We start from the raw sequence: 12031 nt of genomic DNA, 5'->3' as shown, positions 1-12031 counted from the left end.
CAAATAAGTCAAATTTGGACTAAAACAACCCATCCAAGCCCACACTCCATTGCTACAGAGACAAAAAAGGTCACTGCAGTGATAGTTCTTTCTGTCCCATGAATCTGATATCTTTATAATTTGGAAAATTCATCAATAAAAATTTGTAGCCCTCTGAATAAGCTTTCCAACACCATAAGAATCATCTAATTCTGATTTCTACAGCTCAAGTTATGATCAAAACATTGAAGCATGCTCATCTTGAAGAATTTTCAGGTTTTAAGTCTCATCTTCGACGCATCATAACTTGAGATGGAATACCATAAAGGGGTGTGTAATGCACACTAGGCGGAGCATAATGGTGCTCTAAGATATTAACCTTAACTTCAACTTTTCCTTGAGGCCTACCAGAAGGTCTCTTGAGAGTCAATGTACGCTTGACACGTTCATCGATACCAACGTCATCAAGAACATCTCTCAGCTTGAGACGAGCCGATCCGATCAGATCTGATCAACTTTTTGGTCCCCTCTTCATTGCCAGCGTGGACTACATCGGTGTATAGAGTGGAGTCTCCGTTGACGGGTCCCGGCAAAAGGATGACAAGTCTCTGGTCCCAAAAAGGGCACGTGTCGCCGTTCTCATCAACCTTGGTGGAGCACTTGTTGTTAGGGTTAACCCAGACAACATCATATGGCCTGGTTGGGCCATAATGCCAGTTGATGTTCTTCAAGTCCTTGGCTGAGGAAATGGTCACTTCAACCTCATAGCGAGAAGCCATAAATAGAGATAAAATGGAAATTTTTTTAAAGAAGGAATAAGAGATATATATATTAGTGCTTCTGGTTGCTTAGTATTTAAAGATGGAATGGAAGAATAAAACAAAGCTAGGGAGTAAGCATTGTTTGACTGACAGATGGCAAATTTAATTGGGAGGACAAGTGTTTAAGACAATGGAGTAAGTTTAAGTGAGTTTGGACAGCCAGTGAGGTGATGTTATTGTGTTGATGTTATAAAAATGTAATTGGAAGTGCGTATTAGAACAGGTTATGCGGCACAAACACACTTATTTTATTTTTCGCATCTTTTTTAGTTAGATTGGGTCATTAGTCAAATTTGGGTTATATCTTCTATAATAGATGTTGTTTCATCTCCATTAACTGCCAATGAAAGTATTATGTTTGATTCGAAATATAAATGAGTTATAACTTTACAAATAAGAAATTATGGTATACCTTATATAAATGAGAAATTGGTTTTCAATACTATGTGTAAAGATTCAAGCCTAATAATCAATCTCCAATATCAATCAATCACACAGCCAAAACAATCCACACAATAACATAATCAACAACAAACACAAGGTTTTTACCGTAGTTCACCTATCCAAGATTGGATAAACTACATCCACGTTGAGCTCTAGAATATTTGGGGCTCATTGCACTAATTAATCAAGAACTTACAGTTTATAAGAACAAAGATCAATCAATCTTTCACTCAATGACAACCAAAACTCACTTTGTAACTCCTAATCTAGAGAAACTCTTCCTGGTATCTCTAATCTTTGAGAGAACACACAACCCTCACAGAATGACTAAGAACTAATCACTCACTCACTGAAGCTACACTAATTTTGGGCTAAAAAATGAAAAAAAAAATTGGGAGCACTCATTTTTTTCCTAAAAGAAAGAAGAAGACTGATTATTTCTGCATTTTTGGGGCTACTTGTAATGTTGACTTGAAGTGTAAATCTTAGCCATTGGATCATATTGCCATCAACGACCAACATTCTCCCAAGCATCTTAAAACGACAGCGCACTATTTAGTCATTTTAAGCACTATGCGACAACGTTTTGAGGCTTCACTTCAACAATCTCCACCTTGAAGGCCTAAAACACTACCATCTGTTCTAGAATCTCATTAGTGTAGCTAATCCACTACATATTCCTTCATAGCTCAGTTACTGCTGCCTATTTTATGAACAACAAGTCCAAGCAAAGCTTGAACTTGGCAGCAGTAACAACTTTGGTACCTAAATCTGTCGGATTGTCTTTAGTTACCACCTTTTTCAGATTAATCACTCCCTGTGCTACCAAATCTCTAACAAAATGGAATCGAACATCCACATGCTTGGTCCTCTCATGGTAGACAAGATTTTTACTCAAGTTTATTGCACTTTGGCTGTCATAGTATATTGTCACCACACCATCCATTAGTTCTACTTCTCACAGAATTCCTTGAAGCCACAAAGCTTCCTTGAACACATCTGCCACTGTTACATATTATGCTTCAATTGTGGATAGTGCTACAATTGGTTGTAGCTAAGACTTCCAACTCACACAATTTCTACCAAAAGTAAAGAAATAAGAGGTAGTTGACTTCCTAATATCCTTGTCTCCTGCAAAATTAGAATCTACATATCTCACAAGATCAAGTGCATTACCTCTCTTACACCATTCCAAATCAACATGTGATATACTATTGATATATCTCAACAACCATTTTAATGCAGACCAATGTTTAGTTCCAAGATTAGACATAAACCTACTAAGCAGAGAAATAGCAAAGGACAAGTCTAGTCTAGTACTAATTATAGCATACATAACTGAACCTATTGCATTAGAATAAAGTACATTTTCCATTTTAAACAACTCAAAATCAAACTTGGGGCTTGGAGATTTACTTAACATAAAGTGATTAGCTAAAGGCATAGATACCATCTTTAAGCCAGACATCCCATATTTAGCAACCAATTTCTATAAGTATGATTGCTGTTAAATTTTAAGTTCACAACCTACTCTGTTTCTATTTATTACCATTCCTAGTATTTTCTTAGCAACACCTAAGTCCTTTATATCAAATTCAGAATTGAGTTTTTGTTTTAAATCATCTATCCTAGACTTAGATTTGCTAATAAGTAGCATATCATCAACATACAACAATAGATAAATTGGCATGTTGTCACTCAATGCAAAATAGAAACAGCTATCATACTTACTCCTCATAAACCTAACACTCACTATAAAGGAATTAAACCTTTTATACCATTGTCTACGTGACTGCTGTAGACCATACAAAGACTTATGCAGTAAACATACATGACTGAGCAGATTTTTATCTATAAAACTAGGAGGTTGGCACATGAAAATCTCCTCTTCTAAGTTACCATGCAAAAATGATGTTTTTACATCTAATTGCTCTAATTCTAAATCTTGGTGAGCAACTAAAGATAGCATAAGTCGATGGTTTTGTACTTAACTACCGGAGAGAAAATCTCCTTAAAATCTATGCCTTCTCTTTCTGTATAGCCCTTAGCTACTAATCTAGCTTTATACCTAGGAGGATCATACATAGACCTACCATCTTTAAGTTTAAACAGCCACCTACACTGTATTAGTTTATGATCTTGGGGTTTGGAGACCAAAGACCATGTTCCATTTACCTTAAGTGAGTGCATCTCTTCTTTCATGGCGGCCCACCATTTGTCTTTGTCCTTGGACCTCATTGCTTCTTCAAAAGTATCAGGTTCTATCCTCTGGACTTCAGTACCTGCAAGCAAAGCAATGTATATTAAATTCGCATAAGAATATCTTGTAGGTGGTCTAATATCCTTTCTAGTTTTGTCCCTTGCTAATTGGTATTGTTGCAAGTTAACATGTTGAGGTTCCTCAATCTCTCCAGTTACATCTTCAGCTTCTTGGGCAGGTTCAATAGGTTTTGGTACAGCTTCAGGTTTAGATTTAGTCTCAAAATGTGGCAAATTAGGTTGTTGTATTGTTGGCTCTACCTCAACTGGAGTAACATTTGTTAGACTATAATTTTCTTCATTGTTACTAAAGGTACTTGCATCATTGTTAGTAGATTTGCATGGAAAAACATTTTCATTGAAGACCACATCTCTACTAACTATGATTTTTACCCCTGGTGACTCTCTATTCCACAACCTATAACCCTTGGTTCTTTCTTGGTATCCTAAGAAAACACACCTAATGGATCTAGGTTCTAACTTGCCTTCACTTATGTGTGCATAGGCAACACACCTAAACACTCTTAAATGGCTCAAGGATGGCATCCTCCCTGACCATTTCTCTTCAGGGCACTTAAATTCTATGGCACTAGAGGGGCTCCTATTCACTAAGTAGGCTGCAGTAGTCAAAGCTTCTCCCCAAAAGGTTTTTGTTAATCCTGAGGTAAATAGGAGACATCTAACCTTCTTTAATAAGGTCCTGTTCATCCTCTCAACAACACCATTTTGCTGAGAAGTCATTCTAACAGTCTTATGCCTAAGAATTCCTTGGTCACTATAGAATTGATCAAATTCAGCATTACAAAATTCTAGGTCATTATCTATTCTTAATGCCTTGACCCTCTTATCTATTTGATTTTCCACAGCTCTTAAACTTAGTTAAGGCCTCATCTTTAGATTTCAGAAGGTAAACCCACACTTCCCTACTTAGGGGTGTTATCAAGCCAAGCCGAGCTGAGTTTTTGGCTTATCGAGCTCAGCTCGTGAGAGAGGAAGAGTAAACAAGCCGAGACCGAGTCGAGCCAAGTTAGAAATTATGTAGCTCGGCTCCGCTCGATAATGGATTTGGCTATTTCAAACTGGCTCGCGAGCCGGCTTATCGAGCCGAGTTCGAGCCGACTCGCGAGCCATCTCCAAATAATTTTGTTTTTTTTTTTTATTCAATTTTTTTTACAAAAATTTGGGCAACTTAACCAGCTGGCTTGCGAACTAAGTAAAAAACATGAAATTTTTTTTTCAAAATTCGGTGTAGCTTTTCTCTTCCCTCATTTATTACTCTTTCTTTTCTCTCTCTCATTTATTACTCTCTTTCACTTCTTTCCTCTCTGATTTATTATTGATTTGCCTTATTTTCTCTCTCCAGACTCAATGGCAATGGTTCACGTTTCTCTTTTTTTTTTTTTCCCCTTTCTCCCTGTTTCCCTTGCTCTCTCCAGTCTTCACAACTCTGAAGTTATTCTCGTCCTCTTCTTATTACTCTTTGCTTTCTCTTATTTTCTCTCTCTCTAATGACGCTGTTTCTCCTATTTTCTCTTTCTTTCCTTTTTTTTTCCTCCTTTTTTCTTATTTTCTCTTTCTTCCTTTCATTCTTTCTCCTTGTTTACCCGGCACTCTCCAGTCTCCACCAACTCTGATTTCTTTCCTCCTTTTTTCTCCTTGTTCCCTGCACTCTCCACCAAATCTGACGCTGACTGCCTAAAATGGTTTGGTTTAGTTTAGTTTTAGGAGAAAGGTTTTTGTCACGTTTTTAGGGGTTTTAACATTGGGGTGTTCTTTGTCATTTTTGCAAACTTTTTGTTTTAAAAATTTTAGTTTAATCCCTTATACTTAATAAAACCCCTAAAATGCCCCTAATAATTCGAGCCTGACTCGGCTCGCGAGCCTAACGAGCCAAGTCAAGGCAGGCTCGAACTCGGCTCGTATTCTCTCACGAATCGAGCCGAGCCAGCTCGATTCGTGAGGCTCGATTTCAGACGAGGCAAGCAGTTAACGAGCCGTACTTGAGCCGAGCTGAGTCGGCTCGCAAGCAGCTTGCCTCGTTGGACAGCCCTATTCCTACTGAAATCATCTACTATAAACATGAAATAACAATTTCCCCTATAGGACTTGACCTTTTCAGGTCCCCACAAATATGAACGGAGGTATTCCAAACAGTTTGAGGCAAGGTGAGTTCCTTTTGTGAAACTCATCCTGTGTTGTTTACCTAGCACGCAATTCTCACAGAAGTCAAGAGTAGTTGTAGTGTCCTTGCCAAACAATCCTTGTTGGTTGAGTATATTCATCCGCTTCTGACTCATGTGGTCCATTATGAGGTGTCACTTCTCTGTCATAGAAAAGTTAGTAGAAACAAGAGCAGAATTGAAACAGTCAAAATAATAGTTACCACAAAGAACATAGAGCCCATTCATTTTAACACCTTTCAGGATAAGGTTGTTATTTCTATACACATTCAGACAACCATGGTCAGCCCTATAACAATAGTCAGACTCGTCTAGAGTTCCTAAAGAGATCAGATTCCTTTTGAGTTCAGGGATAAACCTAACCTTAGTCAATTTAATTAGCTTTCCATCATTTCGCTTTAAGGTTATACTACCCATCCCTTTCACTTTACAAGCATTGTTGTTACCCATGAAAACAGTCTCACACTCACATACTTCATAATCCTGAAACTATTTTCTATTTGGACTCATGTGAAAAGAACATCATGAGTCTAATACCCAATCCTGTACACAGACTGACTTAGACACTATAAGAACTTCAAACTCTTTAATGACATGTTTGGTTGAGGCTAATTACTCTCTGTGTTTCCCTGTTTCTATTTTTTAATCCACTCAAAGTAGTTTTTCTTTAAGTGGCTTGTTTGGTTACAATAAAAGCATTTTCTCGTTTCTCTTTTAGGCTTATTATTCCCCTTTCCCTTCTTCTTATTCTTAGAACTAGGGTTATGCTGAGTACCTTTACTAGGTTGACCAAACTCAATTTTACCCTTTAGAAGCAGTGTATTACCATTTCATTTTTGGATTTTCAGCTCTAATTCCCTAGCTTTTAGACAAGCTATAATTAGATCCAGACTAGGTATTGTACCAGTATATTGCAAAGCATTCTTAACCACTTGATACTCTTCAATTATTGAGCTTAACAATATCATAGAAAGACTGGTGTCCCCTAATTCCTGGTCTGTACCTTTCAGTATCAAAGTCATTTTAAGGAATTCATCTAGATTATCATCAATAGACTTATAACTGTCCATTTTATATGAGAACAAAGCACCCTTTAAAAATGCAAGATTTGGTGCAGATTGCAAAGAATATAGTGTTTCGAGTTTACCCCATAGTGCAAGAGGAGTCTCTAGGCCGTCTACCTTCCTTAGAACATTATCAGAGAGGTCCGTCACGATTAGATTATACGCTTCCTCATCTATTTCTAGCTTCTTCTTTAATTTTTCTTCTGGCCATTTCTCCACGTTCTTTTCTTGTGCAACAACTACCTTGTTGTGGGAAAGCAGTGCTTTCATCTTCTTCTTCCAACTATTAAAGTCTATTTTTCCATCATATTGTGTAATCTCCATCCGTGTGGTAGACATTGTGTGAATTTTGGTAAAGATATCAAGAATTTACCCGCTTAACCCTAGAAATCAAAATTGATCTCTAGTTTCAGAGAATTGACAACTCGGTTTGACAAGATTAAAGACCTTAAAGTACAACAGGGCAGTTAGACACAAAACCCCCAAATTTCAACGAACCCTAGATTTCAAGAAACCTACCCAATTGAACGATTAACACCTTGAATTTCATATCTAAGAACCTTAGAGTACTAAGAGACTGATCAATCGAAAAACCCCCAATTTTTAATGAATCCTAGATTTCAAGAAACATGCAGATCGAAGAAAGACCAAAGAACGCTAGAAATTCTAGCTCTGATACCACTGTAAAGATTCAAGCCTAATAATCAATCTCCAATATCAATCAATCACACAGCCAAAAAAATCCACATAATAACACAATCAAGAACAAACACAAGGTTTTTACTATGGTTCACCTATCCAAGATTGGATAGACTACATCCACGTTGAGCTGTAGAATATTTGGGGCTCACTGCACTAATTGATCAAGAACTTACAGTTTACAAGAACAAAGATCAATCAATCTTTCACTCAATGACAACCAAAACTCACTTTGTAACTCCTAATCTAGAGAAACTCTTCCTGGTATCTTTAATATTTGAGAGAACACACAACCCTCACAGAATAACTAAGAACTAATCACTCACTCACTGGAGCTACACTGATTTTGGACTGAAAAATGAAAAAAAAAATTGAGAGAACTCATTTTTCCTGAAAGAGAGAAGAAGACCGATTATTTCTGCATTTTTGGGGCTGCTTGTAATGTTGACTTGAAGTGTAAATCTCAGCCATTGGATCACTATTGCCATCAACGACCAGCAGTCTCCCAAGCATCTTAAAACAACAGCGCACTACTTAGTCATTTTAAGCACTATGCGATAGCGTTTTGAGGCTTCACTTCAACACATTGTCTTTTAAAAAAAAAAGTGTATAAGTTTATGTATCTTTATATCTACAGATTGAGTGGAATTATAGAAGTTATAAATTGATATTATAATAAGACCCTATTGAATGAATACATGTGCAATGATCCTTTTTTATAAAACAGATAATAATTTAAGGATTACAAATTCAATAAATGAAATACGTTTATATCAAGGTTTGCGATACAACTCAACTTCTTATATACATTTATATAGATATAAGTTTTAGATTATTACACTGATCTAATAATGTTTGATCTGGTAACATAAAGAATGATTTGGTAACATAACAAGTAAAACTTATCACATCAGAACTACATTCCATTCAATAGTTCTTTAACATATTGTTGGCTTGAAAGCCACCGGATCTAACCCAACCAACTTTTCAATATGTTATTTTTAAGCACATCTCTATCGTTGGTTAGTTCTTGCAATTTGCGAATAAATTTTGTGGGAATTGACAAGTTGTGTTAACATGTACAGTTCAGTTTAATTCAGTTTTAGTTAGTTTGTTAGTTTGTTACTGTTATTGTTAAGAGAGTTAGTTACAAGTTTGGTTAGTTATTAACTAGAGTTAGTTAACTGCAGTTAGTAGTTTACTGAGTTAGTTTGTAAATATAAAAGACAATGTACAGATTGTATTTTCTTTACCCGAAATAATACATAGCAGTTTCCCCAATTTTCTCTCTTCTACATGGTATCAGAGCAGGAGATTTCCTGCAAATTTTTTTCCAGAAATTGGTTCGATTGAACCTCCATAATCTTCTGTTTCCAGAAATTGGTTCAATTGAACCTCCGTATTCTTCTGTTTCAGCTCCGTATTCTTCTGTTTCAGGTTGAAAAGGCGCAAGATTCTTCTATTTTAGTTTGCATATTCTTCTATTTCAGCTTGAAGAGACGCAAGATTCTTCTGTTTTTAGTTTGAAGAAGCGCAAGACTCGTCAATTTGTTTTAGTTTTGAGCTGTAGATTTTGGAAGCAGTGAGATCTAATTTTGAGCTGAAGATTTTGGAAGATCAGTTATGGCAAAAGAATCAGCTATACCGTCGATTGATTCAAATTCGCCCCTCTATGTTCATCCATCTGATACACCAGGGTTGGTACTAGTGTCAGACAGCTCATAGGAACAGAAAATTATGGTATTTGGAGTAGAGCTACGATGGTTTCCCTATGTGCCAAAAACAAGCTCGGTTTTGTTGATGGAACTTGCACAAAATCTTCAGTCCATGATCGTTTAGCTCCACAATGGGAAAGGTGCAACTCTTTGGTTCTTGCCTGGATTTTTAATTCAGTATCCAAAGAAATTTTCAATGGGATTGTGTATTCAACCAATGCTTCACAAGTCTGGCAGGACCTGAAAGAACAATATCACAAAGTGAATGGCACTAGGGTTTTTGGTATCCATAGAGAAATTGTGAATCTTACACAGGGAACCAACACTATGGCAATTTATTTTAACAAGCTTAAGTCGTTATGGGACGAATTGGATTCTATGGTAAGTCTTCCTGCTCCAGATAGTGCTTCCGGAAATACATATCCTGAACACCTTAATCAACAAAAGTTATTACAATTTTTGATGGGTTTGAATGAGTCGTACTCTATGGTCAGAAGCCAAATTCTGTTGATGAATCCCCTGCCGAGTGTAAAAAAAGCATATTCCGTAGTGAATCAAGATGAGAGCCAAAGGATTCTAGCAGGATTGAATACTAATGCAGATGTAACTACAAGACTCTATGCTCAGAATGGTAAAAATCAAAATCCAGGGTAGAGATATAAGGGAAAGAAACCTTATATTGAATGTGATTATTGTCTCCTACCTGGTCACAAACGTGACAATTGTTACAAGCTGAATGGTTATCCAGCAGATTATCAGTTTACAAAAGGAAAGGGGAACTCAAAATCCAAATACTCTGCTAATCAAGTGCAATCACAAGAAACAGTTGCAAAAACGACATATGCAAAGTCTCCTAATATTCCAACTGGACCTGTTTTCACATCGGAGCAGTACAATCAGATTCTGGAGCTGCTAGGAAAAGAGAATGTAACCTCCACAAATCATTCAGTTGCAAACCTTGCAGGAATGTAACCTCCACAAATCATTCAGTTGCAAACCTTGCAGGTATCTTTAATAGTACACATGATATTACATTGCCTGATTCAAATAAAAATGTTTGGATCATAGATACAGGGGCCACTGATCACATGACCTATGACCTTAATATTTTGCAGTCACCCATTGCCATAAAACCTTCCTCAAAATCCATTATAGGTTTACCTGATGGCACTAAGACTCATATTACACATGTAGGTTCTACAATTTTGGACAATGGCATACATCTCTCAAAAGTTTTGCATATACCAACCTTTAGACACAATTTGCTTTCTGTCTCCAAATTTACAGTTTCTAATAACTGTACTATCAATTTTTACCCTGATTTTTGTCTAATCCAGGACCGTTACAGTGGCAAATTGAAGGGGATTGGTACGCATAAGCAAGGCTATATTTCCTTGACTTCAATTCACAAAAAACAATAATGTCAGTAGATGATTCGCATAAAGCTGTTTCCAATATTTCTACTAATAATGTACCATGTCATTTTCAGTTAATGGAGACTCTGAATTTCCAAATATTTTTCTTGCTGCAAATGTTTCTAATAGTGCTGAATTGTGGCACCAAAGGTTAGGGCATGTTCCTTATACAATATTACGTCATATGCAAAAAGATTTTGATGTTTCTAATCCTCCTCACTACACTGTTTGTCCATTAGCTAAGCAAACTAGGGTTCCCTTCCATCATAGTACTTCAATTTCTAATTGAATTTTTTATTTGTTACATGTAGATGTTTGGGGTCCATATAGGATTCCAACACATGGAAATGCTAGGTATTTCCTTACTTTGGTTGATGATTTTTCAAGAGTAACCTGGTTATTTCTCATGCAATACAAATCTGAAGTTTTCATTACCATTAAACATTTTCTTAAAATGATAGAAACTCAATACCATTGTACTCCGAAATGCATTAGAAGTGACAATGGTCTTGAATTTTTTAATAAAGAATGCCATTATCTATTTCTTAGTAAAGGTATTGTCCATCAAAGCTCATGTGCTTATTCCCCTCAACAAAATGGAGTTGTTGAGAGGAAACATAGACACATCATTGCAGTAGCTAGGGCTTTGAAATTTCAGTCCAATATACCAAATAATTTGTGGGGATATCGTGTGCAAACAGCAGTTTACCTTATAAATAGGTTTCCTTCATCAATTCTCAAAGGTATATCACCTTTTGAAAGATTTTTTGGTCACCCTCCTTCATTAGATCACATCAATGTGTTTGGTTGTGTAGCTTATGCTACCATTCTCACCCCTAAGGACATATTGTCACCTAGATCTACCCTTTGTGTCTTTTTGGGTTATTCTTTGACTCAAAAGGGATATTTTCTTTATGATATTTCTTCTCATAAAGTTTTTGTCACTGGAGATGCTCTTTTTCATGAGACCATTTTTCCATTCACTTGGTCTACATCTCCATCATCACCTTTTCCCTTTGATCCTGAATTTCTGGATATTGAGTTACCTTCTACAACTATAGCCCCTACTGTCCCTTTATCAGCCGATTTATTACCTATTGTCCAGCATGCAGAACCTATAGGACCTCCCTCTCCATCTATTAATTCCTCTCCACCTCAACCTGCCATCCCTCTTAGGAAATCCAGTCGACTTACAAAGCCCCCTATCTAGACTTCAGATTTTGTATGTCCATCTATTTCTCCTTCCACTTCAAATTCAGCCACTTGCATCCCATATCCTATCTCTAATTATGTATCTTATAGTCATATTTCACCAAGCTCCCAAGCCTTCTTATCTCATCTCAATCTAGTGGAACCCTCTTCCTTTAATAAAGCTTCTCAAGATCCTAATTGGGTAGCTGCCATGCAAAAGGAAATACAAGCTTTGGAATTAAATAAAACCTAGTCCTTAGTTCC

General features: G+C 36.6%; 1 protein-coding gene across 1 annotated transcript; it reads left to right on the top strand.

The window, feature by feature from the left end:
* The first annotated feature begins 9206 nt into the window (after window positions 1-9206).
* On the top strand, window positions 9207-11786 carry LOC116114004. The gene is made up of 7 exons (XM_031400151.1): window positions 9207-9792; window positions 9913-10088; window positions 10277-10351; window positions 10499-10529; window positions 10651-10802; window positions 10888-10930; window positions 11038-11786. The coding sequence occupies exons 1-7, from the start codon at window positions 9207-9209 to the stop codon at window positions 11784-11786; spliced, it is 1812 nt and encodes a 603-aa protein (XP_031256011.1).
* Window positions 11787-12031: the final 245 nt, after the last annotated feature.

Source organism: Pistacia vera, unplaced genomic scaffold (genome assembly GCF_008641045.1).
Source record: "Pistacia vera cultivar Batoury unplaced genomic scaffold, PisVer_v2 Contig699, whole genome shotgun sequence".
Taxonomy (NCBI): Eukaryota; Viridiplantae; Streptophyta; class Magnoliopsida; order Sapindales; family Anacardiaceae; genus Pistacia; species Pistacia vera.
The sequence above is the reverse complement of the archived record's forward strand: the minus strand, read 5'-3'. Positions and strand labels throughout refer to the sequence as shown.

Coding starts and splice junctions, on each gene's coding strand:
- LOC116114004 (XM_031400151.1), top strand. CDS start 9,207: ATGGTTTCCCTATGTGCCAAAAACAAGCTCGGTTTTGTTGATGGAACT. Junction 10,089..10,276: donor AGCTGCTAGGAAAAGAGAAT/GTAACCTCCACA, acceptor AATATTTTGCAG/TCACCCATTGCCATAAAACC. Junction 10,931..11,037: donor CCAACACATGGAAATGCTAG/GTATTTCCTTAC, acceptor TTAAAATGATAG/AAACTCAATACCATTGTACT.